The sequence below is a fragment of the Engraulis encrasicolus genome, chromosome 16 (genome assembly GCF_034702125.1).
Source record: "Engraulis encrasicolus isolate BLACKSEA-1 chromosome 16, IST_EnEncr_1.0, whole genome shotgun sequence".
NCBI classification, from domain to species: Eukaryota; Metazoa; Chordata; class Actinopteri; order Clupeiformes; family Engraulidae; genus Engraulis; species Engraulis encrasicolus.
This window is the reverse complement of record NC_085872.1, coordinates 39,531,282-39,553,045: the sequence shown is the minus strand read 5'-3', so window position 1 is coordinate 39,553,045 and position 21,764 is coordinate 39,531,282. Positions and strand designations below refer to the sequence as shown.

The 21,764-nt window shown below is 44.3% G+C and overlaps 1 protein-coding gene across 1 annotated transcript in view; it reads right to left on the bottom strand.

The window, feature by feature from the left end:
* maml3 (mastermind-like transcriptional coactivator 3) overlaps nucleotides 1-9,673 on the bottom strand; it is a 152,855-nt gene extending 143,182 nt beyond the window's left edge. Inside the window, exon 1 of the mRNA XM_063219580.1 lies at nucleotides 8,663-9,673. Coding sequence (XP_063075650.1) covers nucleotides 8,663-9,037 — 375 coding nt within the window. The 5' untranslated portion in view covers nucleotides 9,038-9,673. The remainder of the gene's footprint in view (nucleotides 1-8,662) is intronic.
* Nucleotides 9,674-21,764: the final 12,091 nt, after the last annotated feature.

Below are 21,764 nucleotides of genomic sequence, written 5' to 3'. Positions count from 1 at the left end.
ATGGGGAGGAAACCCTGCTGCCGCATCGCCCAGACACCAAGTCAACCCTCAGGCAGCCAAAAAGGAAGTGACATCGTGTTCTGTCAAAGGGTCTCTGATGCTCCCTCTGAGTCCTGAGGGCCTACTATAAGAACTGTACTTGTGTGTATACACGCAAGTGTGTTTGTGGGTGGGTGTGTGTACATGTGTGTACACATGTAATAATGTGTATTGTGTTCATGTGAGTGTGAAAATGTCTATGGGTTTGTTTTCTGCCCGTCTTGTGCCTGCTGATGGTCTGAGAAATAGGCCATGTATATTATATTTTTCTGTGTGTAATGTCTATGTTCTTACTGCACACCATGTTCTGTTCGTGCACCTCACTGACATCATTAGTGCACGCCATGACCTTGTCCTGATCCCAGGGCCTTCTAACCTCACAATGCCTCAATTAAAAATTGCTGTCCTATGAAGAAGAGAAGAAATAAAAATGGAAACATTGAGGTATGATAAAGAAATGTATTGTGTCCTTCCTAAATGTGTCTGTTGCCACCATTGTCGGTTTTACACCTGCTTGGTCTCTACAGCAGTACCCGTAGCCGTAGCACCTCCTCCTCAAGGTTAATGACTGTCTGTCCACACTGAATGTCATGATGACAAACTCACACATCTCTCTGTCTACCTCACCCCACAACTCTCTCTCTCTCTCAAATACACCGACACACAGACACCGACACACAGACACCGACACACAGACACAGACACCGACACACAGACACAGACACCGACACACACACACACACACACACACACACACACACACACACACACACACACACACACACACACACACACACACACACACACACACACAGGCCTTGCCAGTGGCATTTTCCCTCTGGGCAACTTTGCTCTGACTTCCAAAATTCGAATAGTGCCATTGCAACATTGTGAGAAGATTCAAGTCAGAGTTAACAGACAGACAGAGAGAGAGACAGCCCGACGGCCAGACAGTCTGTGCCCTATGTACCCTTGATGAATGATGCCAAGTTTAAAGTGTTATGGTTAAGTTAAGCTTATGATTCTCTCTTGCTGTATGTGCTTGGTTCTCTTTTTAATCTTTTTTATCTCCCCCATATACAACATGAAAGTGTGGACTGGCCATCATTAGAGGTGGTCATCACAATGTGCACTCTGACTGCCACGCCAATGAGCCTGGTTCATGGTGTAGCGGTCAAAGCCCCAGTTTGATACCCAGAAGGTCCCCGGTTCGAGTCCCAGCAGGCCAACTCTATTGTTTGTTACAAATGGTGTCAGAAGTGGGATGCCATGCGAGGGAGGATCTGGGAGGATCCGGGTTGGATTGGAGTTCAGGTGGAGCAACTCTACTCCCCTTCGCTACACATGCACATGGATGAACTACACAACATCTGAGCTAGATACAGTATATCTGCCTTGGTGCCTTGATAAAGGCTCACATACATGTCATCTTTCCCTAGCTGAGTAATGTTCCACCAACAGCCTTGACTCAAGTAGCTAGTGGTCAGATTTAAGTGCAGACGTGCTAAGCCCAGCACAAGAGGACAGACCCACTAAGCAACTCTGTCATACTATCCTTTTCTTTTGCTGACATACAAACACCCATCCACCCACACCCATGCAACATAGCTAGGCTGACTGTGCGGGGGAAAAGGCACACACGGCACAAAACACACTGTAGTAGGTGAACAAGCACAGTGGGAAGAGCACAGTGTGTTCGAACTCGAGTGGGCACTGCACAAGCCTGAGTCACCTCACTACCTCACAAGAAACCAAACGCTTTACAAACAGAGCAAAACTTGAGCCATCTTGTTTGTGCTATGCATGTTGCTTTGTTTGGTTGATGGAAAGTCCCTCACCCGCCACAGAGTTTATTTATGATTTTTTTATCCCCTTTAGGGACACTTGAAGCATCAAAAGAACTGTTCATTTGCTTCATGGTTCATTGTCACTGTACATGGGATTTTAAACCACTTCAGACTAAAGAGTGAAAGAGTTGGAGTATTTTAAGTACCTAAGTGAATCTCTGTCTCCGACATTTTGGGAATAATACTGCAAATTAAAACAGCCAGTATCACCAAACATTCCAGTTAAATTTCTCTGCATTCCCGGTTAAAGCCAGAGATTTCCTGACACACACACACATCTTTCAGAGCACATAGAAGTTGCAGTGAGTATGTAAGCCTGCTTGCTTGCTTGTGTGTGTTTTTCAGGATGAGAAAAAAAGAGGGTGAGAGAGGGGGTGAAAGCAAGAGAGAGAGAGCAAGAGAGCAAGAGAGAGAGAGAGAGAGAGAAAGAGAAAGCGTGCATATGGGTGGGTGGAAGGGAATGTGGTCTTGTCGACTCTCTAAATTAAAAACATCCACAGGCGGGCATCCAGGCGCACAGACAAAAAGAATGATAGAACAGAAGAAAGGAAAGAAATAGAATTGTAACAGGACAAGAATGAAAGAAAACACTGAAAACGGCATTGATCAAAAACTATATTTGTGCACCTTAGATTTGTGCACCTTAGTAACTACAGCTTTGTCAGTATGTCTAACATTCCAGTCTCTGAACCATGTGTAGCCACTGAGAAAGAGGTGAGTGAGCATAAGCACGCAGACCTCTCCACTCCAAGAGTGAGGAAGTGTGTGCGTATGTATGTATGTGTGCGTATGTATGTGTGTGCGTGCGAGTGTGTGTGTGTGTGTGTGTGTGAGAGAGAGAGAGAGAGAGAGAGAGAGAGAGAGAGAGAGAGAGAGAGAGAGGGAGAGTGAGTGAGAGAGCAAGAGAGTGAGAGAGAGACAGAGAGACAGAGTGCAAGAGTGAGGAAGTGTGTGTGTGTGTGTGTGAGAGAGAGAGAGAGAGAGAGAGAGAGAGAGAGAGAGAGAGAGAGAGAGAGAGAGAGAGAGAGAGAGAGAGAGAGAGAGAGAGAGAGAGAGAGAGAGAGAGAGAGAGAGAGACTACAACTTCAGTGGAGTGTTGTTTGGTCTGGATTGGGTAGATCCTCTGTACTCTGTCCCTGTGTATACCGTCCTGTCAGAAAGGCAGAGAGAACAGGGCTCATTCTTTGTTCAAACTTTTTTGTTACACTGAAATGATTTCAGAGTGAGCATGAGCAAGCCACACAAAGACGAAGTAAGTGTGTGGGTGTGTATATGTGTGAAACCGTGACAACAGACAATAAGAGAGAGTGAAAATATGAGTGTGTGTGTGTGTGTGTGTGTGTGTGTGTGTGTGTGTGTGTGTGTGTGTGTGTGTGTGTGTGTGTGTGTGTGTGTGTGTGTGTGTGTGTGTGGTGTGTGTGGTGTGTGTGGTGTGTGTGTGTGTGTGTGTGTGTGTGTGTGTGTGTGTGTGTGTGTGTGTACGTGCTTGTATGCATGCCTTTGACATAAGTGAGGTGTGTGTGTGTGTGTGTGTGTGTGTGTGTGTGTGTGTGTGTGTGTGTGTGTGTGTGTGTGTGTGTGTGTGTGTGTCTGTGTGCGTGTGTGTGTGTGTGTGTGTCTGTGTGTGTGTGTGTGTGTGTGTGTGTGTGTGTGTGTGTGTGTGTGGGAGAGGGGGAGAGAGACAGGGAGGAAGAAAGAGAGAACAAAAACAAGCAGCAGATTCCAGCTGGGCCAGCGCATGTGCGTGACCATGTTTGCCTGGACCGTACCACACGCAGGGCTTTTACACAGTATTCTAATGGCCACCGTGTCATCTTTTGCTATGAGCAAAGAACAGAAAACAGACTCAGACCACCAACACAACACACAGAGTTCTCAGTTGTATGTGTTTGTTTACCCACACTGCAAAGGGACGTCTACAGTCCCATTACTGGGGGAATAGTAGTGGTAAGCCACGTTCATGGATATCTTCTTATTACTACAATTTCTATTTGTTCCTGAATGCCATTGGCAGAACATATAGAGCGCTGGATTTCAATTGCTAAAGAAGAAACAGGGTCTGAGATAATATTATTATTTATATGGACGTGTATGGTCACAATCAAAACAGAAGACGCAAAAGTGGCACCCCCTCTTCAATTTTTACACAAGGATGATTGCGAGTGGAAACGACAAGATATCTCATCGTAGCCTCTTACTGCAGAAGGGGTTGCCGGTGACCCTATTCACTTGCTGAAAATGCTTAACTACATCACAACAACATTGCTATGACATTACAGAGAGCCATAGTGCTGCGCTAAGGGGTTAAGTGTCTTCTCGCCGTCAGGGGCTGAAGCCGCAGAAATCTAGAGAAGTACAAGGTGAAACTGTATGGGACATGGACATGTTTTGGCTTTTTCAACATTAGACGCAACCTGCGTCGTCTTCAAAACTCCCCACTCTGGAAGGAGTCTTCTGATTTCTGCACCTTCAAGCCCCGATGGCAGAGTTGCCTTGTAAATCAGGTTGCCCTCGTAATCATCCTCCAATAAACGCCCCCCTAAACTTATCGGTCCAACCACATGGAAAACACACCTTTAATTGTGAAAATACCAAAGAATAGACCAGGTGTCACAGGATCATTTCATGTGGAATCAGACATTTTGTGGGCCAACTGACATGGATTTCAAATAAACCTAGTGTGCTTTTATAGTGGCAAGGTGCATTTGCATGAATTTGACACCAATATTAAGGGGGAAACAGACTAAGAAAGTCTTAATTAAGGAGGTAGGACACCATACATTCATCCATGATTATGTCCATTTAAATCAAACAGAGATGGTTTTGATGTTGTTTGACAGCTCTTTCTGGCTGCACCAAAAATTACACAAAAAGCATGGAAAACAATAATTGTCTTAGTATATTTTATATTAAATTAAAATATAACGACATTGACATCCAAAAAAAGCTATATTTTAAAATGAATCACTTACTCCCCTAAAGGTGGGCTATAATGTCATTAACATCTTCAGAGAGTGTGGTCTTTGGTTCTTGAGTCATTGCAGAGTGCAATGCACGCCGTTCCACCAGTGGAACACTGAAATAATAATTGAAAAGCAAACTACCATAGTACCACTAATATGACACAACACAGGGCTTTTAGTAATGCACTACTACTTGGTCTTTGCCATTCTAGTAAAAGCAATTTTATAAACACTGCATCATAACAGGTTAAAGGTTAAAATGAGTTGTAGTTAAGTAGTAATAGTATTAGAGAAGAGTACCACAACTGACATGAGTACACCAACTGACACTCCACCCAAAACCCTGATGCTAATGGTATTTTTTGCAGATTGTCAGTCAGGTGCTATCATGTCAGGTGGGGCAATCTCCTCTAACACTACTCTATTACCATCTTACTACAACTCATTCCAACCTTTAAGTCAGATTATCTCTAAAATGACTCATGAGCCAAATAGCATATTTTCTGGTGTTGTTCGTGACATTGAAGGCTTGGTTTAGACAATAAATTGACCATCTTAAAATGTAGCTCTTTTGATATTCAATTTCTAATGCTTTTATATCTCATAATTCATCCTCAAATGATTGTTGTATTCCATTATGTTTGTGTAATGTATGGAGCCAAAGAAGATCTTTCAAACATCAAAACCAACATTGTGTGACTTGAATTGACTGATATAATCAAAGATAAATGTATCCTACCCAACGTGTCCGATTTCACATGAAATGAGCCCATATTAGCATCCATTTCGGCAGTGTCCATCACTTTGATGTTGCCACGTTCATTTTAGGCACAAGGCAGCCTACCTTACATAGTCGACTCTGTAAGACAATGTGACAGTTGGTCGGTCAGTGGGTCAGAAACATCTCTGATGGTTTTTGGAGTGTTTTCATGTGATGTACAGTTGGTCTGTGCTGTGGACCTGGTATTCTGGTCAGAAAGCATTCCATTTACTTTGGAAAGCAAGATATGGACTGCAATGCACATGAGATCAAATTCAGTATAAAAACCAAAGGAGCTGAAGATGCGCATGCTTTGTCTCAATATACATCGTTGTGAGTCTTCAAGACAAAATCTGCTTCAGCTCTGGGCAAATCAAATGATTAATGTAAAGCGACATCACATGTGCCTTTGCTGTAACAGAGCAATGTGTGCCAAACCTCCGCCTGTTCTTTCCTGACCCTGTTTACCTCTCAGGAGGTGGGTGAACCTGCCTCCAGGGACACACACACACACACACACACACACACACACACACACACACACACACACACACACACACACACACACAGGTGTGTGATGAAGATACTGATGTAGAAGTGCAGTGGCTTAGTTGGCAAACAAACAAAAAGATGCAACAGATGTGAAACTAAAAGGTCAAACAAAACAAAACCAAACAAAGTGCACAAGGGAATTATCTCTCTCTCTCTCTCTCTCTCTCTCTCTCTCTCTCTCTCTCTCCATCTCTCTCTCTCTCTCTCTCTCTCTCTCTCTCTCTCTCTCTCTCTCTCTCTCTCTCTCTCTCTCTCTCTCTCTCTCTCTCTCTCTCTCTCTCTCTCTCGTCACCCGGCCTGCACGCTCTGATGCCAACTCCACAGTTAAATTTAGCAACTTGGGCATGTCTCCCAGACGACATGGAACAATGCGATACCACAAGCACTGTTTTTGCATAGCTGCTGAACTAATGCTGAAAATGTGTGTGCGTGCACATATTTGTCCTTGTGGGCATGCATATGTGTGTGTGCATGTGTACATTCTGTGAGAGTGTAAAAAGGTGTGGGGCCAATCAGGCACACAACATGCATGTGAGGTGCCCTCATCTCTACATAGAAGAAACACCTAAAACAAAGTCTACCAATTAACCTGGGTATTTATAAACAGCATGGAATCGTCAAAACACATGTCTTCCCAAAAAAGAATAAACATAACGTTTGATAGCCAGCTGCCTGATCAGAGGGTTCAGAGAGGACCTGTGCTCTGTTCTGGTTATCAATACCAGACTAGGATGTCCTGGGCATTTTGTGTTCAGAACGTGTGTTTTGAATTGTGCAGCTCTGTACATCTTGAAACGAACAACGGCATGTACCGTCCTTCCTTGAGGCATTCCAAGGAATGCATGCCACATACAGCTGTACAGAAGTCTGGGTTGACAGTCTGTCCAATTGCATATGACAGAGAGAAATCTAGACCATGCGCAATGATATGAGGACGCAAGGTAAGATTACAAGTATGTTCAGATGCCGGCTAATGCAATTGCAAAGGAAATTTACTTTCAACTAACTCGCAACATAATGGGTAAAATAACAATAACATACACCTTTATACGCCTGAGAATCCGCGAAAAGGTAGCGCTAAAATCTGTAGACTGCGGTTGGAAAGTCAGAAAATCATACCGCTACCTAACTGCAGCACCTTGCCCTCGTCTTTGAAGGAGAGAAGGCGTAATAAGGGTGCTACTGTTTCTTTAAACCGTAATCCCTCAATTTGGAGCATTTGTTGCCTACCAGTTAATGGGCGGCTCAGTGTAATGTCCACAGTACCCAGTGGGAGGTCCTGTTCTATTGCGTCGCCACCGACTCGCTAACAGCCTTTCAGCAAGCCCCTGCCTCTAACGCCCTCAAAAATTTGAGTGCCTCTACAAGATCCACTTGGCATTTCAAAGAGGAATTGACCACCGCTAAACAAAAGACCACATCTCCGCATGGCGCGCTGTTGTCGATTGACAATAAACACATAACCAGGAAAACATTTAAAGATTTAAGCTTTAACAAAAGGGCTGACGAGGTTTTGATATTGTGCAGTAATGACCAGACACCGGCTGCAGGCTATTGAAGAATACATGCTACGCTTATTCTGAAGGAAAAGATCAGACCGATTCCCTGGTATGATCGGGGGGCAAAAGACGTGCACTTCTGTGTTAATTGTGTGGGTCATAGGCGTGCAAATTGGGAAAGCCTTCCCTACGGTGGAACTAGACTTGGCTACTTAGCCACTTGAAGCAAGGAGCCGTAGATTTCTCCACCTACAACCCCTCCCCGTCTCCCAGTCACTCCCTCTTCCTTTAAAGTTCAGTCAGAGCTCACAAGCAGTAAAGTGTTGTTACGTCTAGTCAAGACTGTTTTCACCTGAAACGTCTTTGATTTAATTTGATGTAAAATAGACAGTTGTCAGTCGCACCAAACACTGTGACAGCACCGAATGGGTAAATATCACTAGCCTGGTTATTATTTTACGCACGTTTTACGCACACTTTAGAAGAGCTTGCGCTTACCGTGAGGCTACGATTAGGAAAGGAACTTGTTATTACAATTCAACAAGTTACGGGACAACACATTGGCCTATCGGTGTGGATCAAACGTATGAAATCACACCACAAACTCCTGGCCACAACCATGCAAGCCATGACGGTTCCATATTTTACAGACGCTGGTAAACTGACTGACATTTCAAATTGTGTTGATCCCTCTCAAAGTGCCTGTTATTCAGTTTCCGATGGTTTTTCGGGTTCCCTTGACAGGCTACACTCAAACTCAGTCCCAACATGTTGCTGCAAACAAGCATTGATCACCGAAGTGTTGTAATTTCCGAAACTGGAAACCACAAAACTAACCCATGCGAAAGTTTGAAACTAGACAGAACTGTCACTATAAACAGCGTACAACTAGACTAGGCCTAATCCACAGAAACGCTGTCACTTGCAGGTAGGCTACATCTTTAGAAGAGTTGTGTTTTGATGTCTTCCCCATGGTGTTGGTGCTGATGAGTGACTGCTTACCGCTATCAGTGTGTTGTTTCTCTGCTCTGTGGATGCTGCAGAATCAGGGTCTTGCTGCTTGCTCTGCTGCTTGTTGTTCGCAGACTTCTTTGCCCTCTGCTCCAGGCTGCGCTGATACAAAGTGACCGTCTCCCGGCGTTCGATCTCGAGCTGCTCGGCATGCGCTTGCTGGTACCGGTTCTCGCAGTTCACATGGTGGCGCCTACAGCCCTCGATCCGTTGCCTGAGTCGCTCCACCACGGTGCTGTGTTTCGGAATGCCCACGTTGTTCGTGGAGGTGTTGTTGTTCGCACTCAGCCCGCTGCCGATGGCATTGTTGTTGATGCAAATACTACTGCCGTTCGCGGCAGCGGGGGTTGCAAAATCCCCCATCATCTGTGCTGTGAAACAGTATTTTGGAAGAACTTGGTCAAGCCTAAGACCACTGTCCTTCCTAGTCTTCGCCTGTCCTAGCCTAAGTCTTTTCGGGGATGAAATTCTGAAGGAGGGCACTTTGAAATGACTGTAAACAAGCGGCGATGCCTGCTTCCCTCCTCCGGGAGAAGCACGGTCTCAACCATGCAATGTGCCACTATCACCGTGCCCGTTGTCCAAGAAAGGAGACAACAATGTCGGAACGTGCAAGACCAAGCCAGCAAAGCTGCCGGGTCTCCCCGGCTCTCCTCCCCTGCCTGAACGGCTACACTATTCTAAATTACCCCCATACAACATCCGGATGTTACGAGCGACCATCACACCGAACAGCCGATCCTGCTAGCTCGCCGTTTTATTGTGTTGCCCTCTATGAAAAAGTTTTGCAGTCTGCAGCGAACAGGCTCCAGAGTTGTTGCGTGAACTTGCATTTCATTAGCTTGGTCGACAAAATCCAACCTTTCGTAAACACTGCACACCATAGGGTCATGTAGCCTGCCCGCTGGAGAGACGCGCTAAAGGAAATCCTAGGGACACCGATATGCTAGTCGCTCGCAGCTGCTGCCACCACCACCATCACAATAATCAAGTACTCTCCTCCTCCATGCTAGCGGAGTGATATCAGGACAAGAGCTGAGACCAGTCACGGAGCTCAGAGCAGCCCGACAGCGCCACCAAAAATACGGAACGGAGTTCCGGAGGTGAATCAGGGTTTACGCGCCTGCAGCCCATGATGACAGGTAGCCATCCCTGTTTGGATGTGGTAGGCCATGTTATTGCACAGAAAGAAAGAATGAAATACACAAAATATGTTAAGTTATGTCTGAATAAAATGTGACAATGATGGTGAGAAAACATTACATTGTAAAGAATACATACAGTCGACTGGCTTTTAGGACAGACTAATTAAGCTTAGGCCTATCTGCTTCAATGTTAACTTATAATGGCAGAGAGTCTGAGCCCAAGCCCAGGGTATACACTGTAACGTGAACGCCACAGAAAATTATTATTTTCAAAATCATATTTAGCAAGGCCTATTGAAGGGCCAAACAGATGTCTCCTCTTCTGTCATGTGGTCTGTTTGTTTTAGTGATTCAGACACTGATGCTATTGCTCATACGTTTGGTATCACTCCATACTTTGTTTTGTGTGACTTTTTAAACTATGTTGGAGATTTTTTTTGCCTTCATTTGTGATAGGACAGTCAAGTGATGGACAGGAAGCGAGTGGGGAGAGAGAGAGGGGAAGTGTCGGCGAAGGACCCAGACCGGATTCGAACCCGGGTGGCCGGTGTAGCAGTACAGTGCCTTACCGCTTGAGCCATGGGTCCTCTATATTTTAATTAAAAGTGGCACCATCGCTGGCCCTACCGTGGCTGATATGGTAGGGCACACGTTTACCACTCGGCCGACCCGGGTTCGATTCCCGGTCCGGGTCCTTTGCCGGTCCTTCCCCATCTCTCTCTCCCAGCTCGCTTCCTGTCTCTCCTCCACTATCCTGTCTCACAAAAACCAATAAAGGCTGAAAAGCCCCCAAAAAATACTTGAAAAAAAAAAGTGGCACCATCGCAGAGTTTCAGTGAGGAGTTGGGAAGAGGAGTAGCCTGGTCGGAATCGGAACACGAGCCTTCTGGTAGCCTACCAAACGGGGACTCAGGCCATTACAGCAGAGTCAATTAGAGCCAGTTAGGTAGCCAAGCAGATGCCCACACCGTCAGGGTGTCCATCACACAATTCCACAATTCCTGCCATACTCCTCCCATCTAGGGTGCCCCACAATCCATGCATCACCCATCATTATTATGCATTACATTACAGTACACTTAGCTAACGCTTTCATTTATCCAAAGCGACTTACAGTTATTATTTTTCAGGGTATTGGTTACAGTCCCTGGCGCAATGTGGGGTTAGGTGGTTTGCTCAAGGGCACTTCAGCCATGGATGGAGATGTAGGGAGAGGTCCGGTGGGATTCGAGCCTGCAACCCCTAGATTGAAAGACCAACTCTCTAACCACTACCATAGTACTACAATAATGTGACAAAACTGATATTTGATCATGACATAGGCCTATGTCATGCACCTTTACCAAACCACTGCCAACAAGATCAGGGCGAGATGTAACATGTAGGGAGGACTGGCCAGGTTTAAAGAAAAAAAATCTGCACACAAGATCCCTGTTGTACTATTAACTACCGATATGGGCTGAAACTGCTGACTCTCAGTAGTGCAATAGAAGATAGGTGTTTGTGAGGCTGGTCCTGATCCATACAGCACACACACACACACACACACACACACACACACACACACACACACACACACACACACACACACACACACACACACACACACACACACAGACACACACACACACACACACACACACGAACACACACACGAACACACACACACACACACACACACACACACACACACACACACACACACACACACACACACACACACACACACACACACACACACACACACACACACACGAACACACACACACACACACACACACACACACACATACACGGGGGAAAAAATCTACAATTGTTGTCCGTCTGAGGAATGTTTCTGTCGATTTCATCACATGCTTTTGTCAGCCTGTAAGAATGACTGAAAATGGTCCGCGCCACTCTGTGGGTTGAAGGGGATGCTGTGATGTGCCGCGGTGTATGTCCCCTGGGATGCTGAGTCGAGTCGGCGACCCTCCATGGCAACTTCAGCCAGCCAGCCAGCCTTGGGGTGCGTAGCCTCTTACTGCAGATGGGGTCGCCAGCGGGCCTATTCACTATTTGCTGAAAATTACTTAATTACGTCGTAAAAAACATTGCTATGACATTACAGAGAGCCTTAAGTAACAGATTAAGACATGGACATTACAATTTTGGTGACAGTAGGGTTATAACATAGACTCTGCGCTAAGGGGTTAAGCTGGCTGACAGAAACACAACTCCATGGCTACATCACGTCTTATCTGGGGCTTGTCCAGCTTGCTTGGCCAGTACACACACCAGTAGCCTACCTCTCCTTTTCCCCCACACACAGCCAGACACAGACACACAGACACACAGACACACAGACACACACACACACACACACACACACACACACACACACACACACACGGTTTCCTTAGGTGTGTACTCATGATGTATATTCATGATTGACTGCCTATGTTCCTTGCCTATTGTCCATGAAATGGTGTGGCCTCCCTTATGATGGTAAATGGTGTTGACACATAGTATGCCACTTTTGGGGGTACGGGAGGCCCTCGATCCACTTGGCCGAACCACTCTAGAAAAAAGGCAACTTCACATCATTGCAGAGGAAAAGCCAGATAGGCCATTAACAACAGCAAAACACAGCCGGAAGTACCTCTACACAACATGGCGCAGATATGTGTTATATAATGTACTATGCTGTCGACTACGCTGACAATGCAGAGAGTACAACACACCTCATCTGAGACAACAGTTCTGTACTTTTAAAGTGTGAAGGATTGAGTATGTGAATAAGTGTGTGTGTGTGTGTGTGTGTGTGTGTGTGTGTGTGTGTGTGTGTGTGTGTGTGTGTGTGTGTGTGTGTGTGTGTGTGTGTGTGTGTGTGTGTGTGTGTGTGTGTGTGTGTGTGTGTGTGTGTGTGTGTGTGTGTAGGGAGAAAAGGACAGCATCTGTGTAATTGGTGCTGCTGCCCAGTCCAGTCAGCTTAGTGCTGCTGGAATGACTGGAATGCTGTCCAAACACACTTACCACCCCCACACACTCCTCCAACGCTTCAGCACAATACACACACACACACACACACACACACACACACACACACACACACACACACACACACACACACACACACACACACACACACACACACACACACACACACACACACACACCACTGCTGACTACAACGATTACAACTCTACTCTGTCCCACCCAACACCCTCTTTATGTCTTTCTTTCTTTCTTTCTTTCTTTCTTTCTTTCTTTCTTTCTTGATATAAGTTTCACTTATCAACTCTGCTTCCAGTTAGTGACTTACGTTGCTGTCCTTTGTGTGTGTGTGTGTGTGTGTGTGTGTGTGTGTGTGTGTGTGTGTGTGTGTGTGTGTGTGTGTGTGTGTGTGTGTGTGTGTGTGTGTGTGTGTGTGTGTGTGTGTGTGTGTAAGAGAGAGAGAGAGAGAGAGAGAGAGAGAGAGAGAGAGAGAGAGAGAGAGAGAGAGAGAGAGAGAGGCAGACAGACAGACAGATAGACAGACAGACAGACAGACAGACAGACAGACAGACAGACAGACAGACAGAGAGAGACTTTTATATGCCTGTATGTAATGTTCTTTTTGGTAGCATGTGAGTTTGTGTGTGAATGCATTAGTGTTGCATGCCTGTATTTGTGTAGGAGGATGTTCTGTGAAGCCAGCACCTCCCATTCTCTACTTTTACGTCACTTTAATGTTTTTTCTTTTCTTTTCAAAGTTCAGCCAAAATGATTTGAGGATACAGAGAGAATTTGTGCAGACTGCATGAACACACTGTGCATGCAAATGTACAAATATTTCTGTGTCTGTAAGATCATTGTTCAAGTTATCCCTCACAATACACTACATTGGTGCAAATAGCCCTACAATGAATAAAAGCAACAGCTATATCCAACTTTAACCGAGAGAGAGAGAGAGAGAGAGAGAGAGAGAGAGAGAGAGAGAGAGAGAGAGAGAGAGAGAGAGAGAGAGAGAGAGAGAGAGAGAGAGAGAGAGAGAGAGAGAGAGAATGAGAATGACCAAATCCAATTCATTGAAAATTGGTCTGTCCACAATGACATATCTGTCTACTATTGCTATCAAAGCTGCCCATAGTCTTCTAGATTGTGAATATCCCAAGATCAATTAGTCTAATTACTGTATATGTCTCCACCTACCAAAAGTGCCAGAGGAATAGGCCTGCTTTTTTCTGGACTCCCATCACCCTGCATCTGTCTGTCCACGCATCTGTAAAACAAGAATATGTGATGGTAATGCTGAATATGTGATGTGATAATGCTCTAAAGGCAGTGATTCTCAGATTGTGGGCCGGGGCCCACTGGTTCGCCCTGAAGGCATTGAAAGTGGGTCTTGAAATCATTTTCTTTAAAAAAAAAAAGGTTGTTTGTGTGTTTCTATTTATGTGTTGCGTTTTATTGATTAATGGGTCAGAGGTAGGCCCCGGACATTTGTGAAAATTTCAAGTGGGCCCCAAGTTGGAATAGGTTGGGAACGCCTTCTCTAAGGTACACAATCTGCTTTGGAGGCCAACAATTTGAAGATGGATACGGCATCACAATCAAGTTTGTATATTTGAAATATTTGTAAAATATTTCCAATAACCTTCTACATTCCTCTGAATATTATTGTAACAAATATGAATGGAGTGCTGAATAATATATATTTTAAAAAAATAATTCATGCCATTGCTTTTTTATTACCTCCGCCAAGGAGGTAATGTTTTCGGTCGCCTTGGTTTGTCTGTCTGTTTGTCTGTTTGTCTATTTGTCTGTCTGTCTATTTGCTTGTCAGCAGGATAACTCAAAAACGAATCTACAGATTTGGACGAAACTTTGTGGAGTTGTTGGTAACGACCCAAGGAAAACGTGATTAAATTCTGGTGGTGATCATTGCTGGCCTATAAATCTAGATGCCCCTAATGACTGCAAATTGAATTGTGGGCCAGGGCAAAACATTCCAGTTTCAAACTCCACAAAAGAAGGCAGAAAGAAAGGGTGTTAGGCTACATAGTCAAATATTCTACCAAGCAGCTTCCTTGGCGGAGGTCTGCGCTCTCTGAGTGCTTCTAGTTTGTGTCATGCTTTTTGAGATTCATAAGATTTAAGATACAATATATAATGTCTTAACCCGTTGTCGTAATAACAATGATCTGATACAGAACAACTCACCTATTTTAATAGGCCTACTGACAATTGAACACTGATCATTTTTACTCAGACATATTGTGATTCGTGGGCCAGTAATATTCATATGTTCTCCAGAGATGGCAGTTTTATTTATAAGGGTCACTCACATCACAATAACCTGCTAGCTGTTTGTCCTTCTGTCATGCCAAAGCCACTTTTAGTCACTACACATTTTTGGGGGGTTTATTTTGCATTCCACGGGTTGCCATTGCCAGACCTGATCTTAGTTTTAGATATATCATATAAAAGGGAAATATCTCGGCCAACACTGATGACTGAGGTGCTGATATTATTTGGAGAACAATATTGTATATGCATGTTTTGAGCGAAGTTATATACCATTAGTAAAAATCAAGTACCAAAACATGTAAGTAGTTTGTGCGTTATTTTTATGGGCTGCTTAACTAACATGAAATGACAATGTTGAGGAAGACGGAATCCAAACACAAATATTATCATCCTACATGTCACTCTGTGGCTGATTTTTCGTATATCCATTCGGGAAAAAATTACAACAAATATTTCTCTCAGTAGATATTTCTCCTTTCCTAGTCACACATACATGCCACACACACACACACACACACACACACACACACACACACACACACACACACACACACACACACAGTGAAAACCATGCAGAGCAGCAGCCACCCGTCCAAAGTAAACATGGCCGCAATCTACTGTATGTGAGCTGTGCTCAGTGTGTCTGCGGCTTGGCTTCTGCCTCCAGCCTGTCTTTGGTGTAGGATGAGTGGCATGGAGTTCATGCAAGAATGCTTTTGTGGCCTTGGCCCTGGCTAGGGTTCCACTCCGTCCCGTCCGCCGGTTGGTCTGGGACCTGTTCTGCTGCCCTCAGCTATCGCAGACCTATAAGCACTGTGGCTGACAGCCGCTCAGTGGGCCGTGGCCCAGCGTGCAGCGTGCGGCCTGCCCTGCCTAGTGTCCAGGCTACAGAGAGAGTGGTCACCCCACCGCAAGGGCTGCACTGTTTGCTTTCTCTAACCTCCCACTCGCATGTCTTCCTGGAATGGCTGGACGCAATGAACATGTAGAGACGGCAGTTTATGACCCTCAGCTCTGTCCGTCAGGTCGCCTTTGAGGATAATGGTTTTAGTGCTGCCTTTAGTGTGGCCACTCAGCCAAAGGCTTGCTATGCTACTGCAGACATACGGGAGAAAAGCAGGGATTCCTTGATTCCTCTTTTGTTGTGAGAGGTTTTTTTTTAAATGCGCATGGTGTAGGTTCATGGTGTTGTGTCGTTATATGGTCTGTGTGGAAGGGGTGACGGTTCATGCGATTAGCAGGGGTTAACTGAGTTTCTATTTTCATGTTGCTTATGTGGCAGTAATTAAATAGCATATGGATTGGCCCGCTTCCAGTGTAGTGTGTGTGGGAGAGAACAGTGGGCGATCGGTTCAGATGCATTAACCACATGTCCTCAGTCCACTCAGTGAGGAGGAGTTACGGAAGCAGCGCATCACTGTGTATGTCTCACCACGGTATGAGAGGGAGGCAGGGAGGTGACCAAGGGTGTGGAGCAGACAACAAGGAAAACACCTTAAAATACTGACTAATGGATTACACCATGATGTACGTAGAACTATCATGAGAGAGAGAGAGAGAGAGAGAGAGAGAGAGAGAGAGAGAGAGAGAGAGAGAGAGAGAGAGAGAGAGAGAGAGAGAGAGAGAGAGAGAGAGAGAGAGAGAGAGAGAGAGGGAAAACACCCTAAAATACAGGATTAATCCAACACTAACAAATGGGCAGGCGCTTAGGAAAAATCATTACAAGCCAACGGTCATGAAATTATGACATGAGCAACGGACAGACTTCACTCTGCTGGAAAGTCATAGATTTCAAATGTTAATAGATGGGCGTGTGGTGTGTAATATCTAACTTTACTGAAATTTAAAACTATCTGAGAAGTCCACAAACATTTACGTAGGCCTCTATAGCCACTCACAAATGGTGAAAATGAAAAAGTACCAAGAAAACAGCAACTGTGCGTAAACCATAGCCGGGAATGTATCTTATTAGTTCAATCTTTATTCTTTTTGGAGGGGCACATACTTCAATGCCATTAGCACAATGATGTTCAGGCAGAGATGGTGGGAAGGGAACCAAAATCTTTGGTTCAGGCACGACCATTCTGATCACGCTAATCAGCAGCTAATGAAAGCCACACATATAACACAACTCTCATTCTGCATATATATATCACTTCTTCTTTAGACAAATCATAGTGCAACTTTTTTATCATTTTACAGAAACAAATGTGTGGTAGTCTTTTGTATGCCTTCAGAGGCCTGTAGGTGCTCAATTATAAATCCTGTTCTGTGAGTCAGCAACCACAATGCAGATTTTACATGCAACAACCTATTTCAAGACCATTCAGAGAGCCAAGTGGGTTTAGTGGTGGCAGTGCCTCACGCAGGCTACCTGTGTTTGCAACATGATGTCATAAGAAATAGTGAAAACAAGTAGTCCTCTGGAGGGATGGGTTGCTTTTGCAATGAAAAGGTGTACCTATTACTTCGGGTTCACTTTTTGAGTACAAACTCAGTACTGACACTGTCCAAAAATCCAGGACCATGTTGTCCCTTGTTCTCGTAAGTTGCTTGTCAAGTCTTAGCGGACAGAGGAAAAGTGTCAAGTTCATAAATTCAGTCGAATTTTTCTTTGTAAAGTGCAAGGAGGACAGCATGACTTGGTTCTGTCATACTGACAGGTGAATGGCAAAGAGAACATGAGAGAGAGAGAGAGAGAGAGAGAGAGAGAGAGAGAGAGAGAGAGAGAGAGAGAGAGAGAGAGAGAGAGAGAGAGAGAGAGAGAGAGAGAGAGAGAGAGAGAGAGAAGACGTGGGTGTGAGTAACTGTCATTATTTACCTTGTGGTAAACATGATACTCCCACCTCAACATGTGCATAAGTCCACTAAGTCACTAATGACAGCCTTTCATTTTGTGCAGTGTCACACTGACTCAGGTACTGTATGGAGGCTATAGGTTTGACTACATGTGCACCACATTGGGAATGGCATGACATGCCAATGACATGACCCCTGTTATAAATGTTATTTTACCAGAATGGCAATGACCAAGTCATAATGTAGCCTATAATTAATATTTTCTATGTTAGTTGAGTAATACCATGGTAGTTTTTTCAACAAGAGTGTCCCACTGGTAAAATGGTATGCAGTAATAGTGTAGCTACCAGTCGTAGGCCTATGTGAGGTGGGCTACAACACTGCATTCATGATTCACTATGAAATTGAATTTAAAAAAAAAATACAGATCAGTGGGAGACTTGAGTTCTGGTGTTTTTTCCATCTTACCACTCAGCTCAGATCTCAATATGACATTTAGAAGTGGTTGCTGCTACGTATATTGTGGATGTGTGATCAGGGATTAGTTTGTATGCACTGTAATGTGTGTCTGATCTCACAGCCCTGTGTACACGCATTATAACATACATGTATGTGCAAAGATGTGTCTCCTACACCCTCAGCTGTCGTGTGAGACATGGTGACCAGCTATGTGTTGAGGTCTAGCACAGTGCGCGGCGGAGAGACCCGTCAATCAGTCATGTGTCCTAACCGTGTGGTGTGTCCAATACAGGCAGTCCTCCCAGTAGACTGAAGGAATGGCAGATGAGACTGGAACAGGTGAGAGTGGAGGGTACTGACCTGAGCCTGTGTGTGTGTGTGTGTGTGTGTGTGTGTGTGTGTGAGTGTGAGTGTGTGTGTGTGTGTGTGTGTGTGTGTGTGTGTGTGTGTGTGTGTGTGTGTGTATGTGTGTGTGTGTGTGTGTGTGTGTGTCAAAGAGAGAGAGAAAGATAGAGTGAGAGAAAGATAGATAGAGAGAGAGAGAGAGAGAGAGAGAGAGAGAGAGAGAGAGAGAGAGAGAGAGAGAGACAGAGACAGAGACAGAGAGAAAGGGGGAGGTGAGGTTTTAGTTTGGACATGAATGCTCTTGTCCTGCGTGGAATGTGTGTGTGTGTGTGTGTGTGTGTGTGTGTGTGTGTGTGTGTGTGTGTGTGTGTGTGTGTGTGTGTGTGTGTGTGTGTGTGTGTGTGCGTGCGTGTGTGTGTGTGTGTGAAAAATATCATAAATATAGTTCAACTTGAGAACTCTTATCAGAAGTATTTTCACACGGCAAATAAAATAAGTAATCATACAGTATATGATATATCACAATAATAAGATATTTACGGCAACACATCATACAGTATAAATCAATGCGCTTTCCACATAATTTCCCCCATTAGGGAAACTACCCAATGTTAAGAATGCAGCCATACACGTAACTTACCTGCTGGTCCAGAAATTAATTTATTGTTGTGTGCAATGTCAAAAATGTAGGATACAGCAAATTCTTAACATGCTGATAAAGCAAAAGTCTGAAACTTCTTTCGGAATCAGTAGACCTTTCTTTGTATGATTTTTAAAAAAATATCTAATTTCATTTCCGAAAATGCAGCATAACTTTATAAACGCAAAGCATGACAGGCATCTTTCACATAGACGCAGTTGTCACAGGCCAGACTATAGGTGCATGAGGAAACTACACCAAGGAACTGAGCACTTAAGGAACTAAAATGGAAACAGGATACACTCTGACATTCTAAAATAGAAATGATACAATAACACTTTTGACAAATCAGCATTCTGTGCATAGCTATTCTGTCATCCTGTGCATTGGGCCACAAACTATGTGGCAAAACAAACCAACATTTCCATAGCTTACTTTTTCTACAATCAGACAGTAATTGAAGGGGAATTCCTGACTAAACCATGTCTAACCATGGTGTTTTATCTTTTATAGCAATTTACTTTGCGTAGCAACCAGCAACAAACAAACCGCGTAGCCTGAGACGAAGTTTCATTTCTCCAAATCAACTCACCACAAAGTGTAAGTAAGCTGGGCCATTTGCAGATTATGTTAAATACCATAACACAGACATCAAGTAGACCTGAGAAAAAGAGTGGGAGATGAGCAGTGCAAGTAGTGCTGAGGCTGTTTTGGATACACATAACAGTAGGACAAAAAAGGCTTCTTTTTTCTACCAGGCACCGCTGCTTGTATAAGCCAGCTGACTACTGTTCCCAAGGTAGCCTAATGGAGTTTCGAAATCTCAGTTCATACATGTATTCTGCCCAGATGGCAAACGACCACTTCCAGACTGAATGTGTCATGGCAAACTCAAGGTATTCAAAATTAGTGTCCTTGATTGTAACGTTTGGCAAGTAGTAATGATTTCCATCTCCACCAAACGTTATAGGTTCAGCACAAGTGAGATGAAACACTGCCAGTCTTTCACTGTTCCAGGATTGCTTGTCACAAAAAAAAGTTTTGTTGCTTTTTTTAAAACCTGAAAATCACCTTTAGGGATAGGAAAAACATTATCATTACAAGTAGGCAAATCTCTACTGACTAACTTTGCGGTATTAACCTCATTGATTCCATTGGTTCATCTGTTTTTACCCTCTAAATAAGATTGTTTTAAGTGTAAGACAGAATAGAGTCACCTTTACGACCTTTGGTGTTCTTCCACTCCATGAAAATATGTCCAGAGAGGTGTGTGTGTGTGTGTGTGTGTGTGTGTGTGTGTGTGTGTGTGTGTGTGTGTGTGTGTGTGTGTGTGTGTGTGTGTGTGTGTGTGTGTGTGTGTGTGTGTGTGTGTGTGTGTGCATGTGTGTGTGCGTGTGTATGTTTGAAACTGACAAATGACCTTGTCAACATGGGGACATATGCTATTGGAACAATGATCAGGTTTTGTGTAATTACAAGAATGGCTTCTAATAGCACAAGTACAATAAGAGACAACTCCCAGCTTGCAGCAGAATATATGGCCATTGTATTGTACATGCTGCCCATGACATAAGCATGCCGCAGTATTGTACAAATCTACCGTCGCTCTCTTACTCTGGTGCATCGGCAGATTGGGCCACGGCTGGACATCTCAGCTTCAGTCACCCAGTCCGGCCCTTAAACTCCTCCCCAGCCTCAGCTCACTGCAAGGTGGGTGTGAGGGCACCTTTGCCCCCTAGTGGTCTGCGTGTTCTGGATGTAGCCATGTTAGCGCAGTTACCTGTGGGTGAAATGTAAACACAAAGTGGTGTAATCTCTCAGCAGAGACAAAAGGGGGAAGTTTTGGATGGAGAATAGCTAAATGTGGACATATAAAGTCAGGGAACACGTTTTCTATTCTGTATTGAGAATTAAGCCAGTAATCTTTGGGCCAGGGTTGGTGCACCAGACTACTCCACTGATATGTTTCAATGCTGATAAATAAGTCAAACACAAAAATATATATACAAATATTACTGATGTGATATTTGAAACACTTGCAACAAGTGAAAAAGAATTCTGAGGCTGATTAAGATTCAGGGTGGTTGACGTTTAAGGCCGTAACATACTTAAAGGAGGAAACATATTCCAATTCCTGAAAAAATGGGTGGAAAAATTGGGGAAAAAATAGAAAAAAATGGGGATGTCAGTGGTCGGATGAATTTCGCCTAATTGTGCCATTTTTGGGAAAATGTGTCCTGTGGTGTGACATCTTTTGTGTGACATTTCTGTAAAATACAATAAAATGATTAATATTCTGCACAAACATATAGGCTACCCAATGCTCTTTCTGCTATTGCTCCTTCAACCCTCACCCCACACACACACTACTACCCACCCGCACCACCACCCCCACCCACACACGCCTATGCATCGTACAGGCAGACAACTGTGA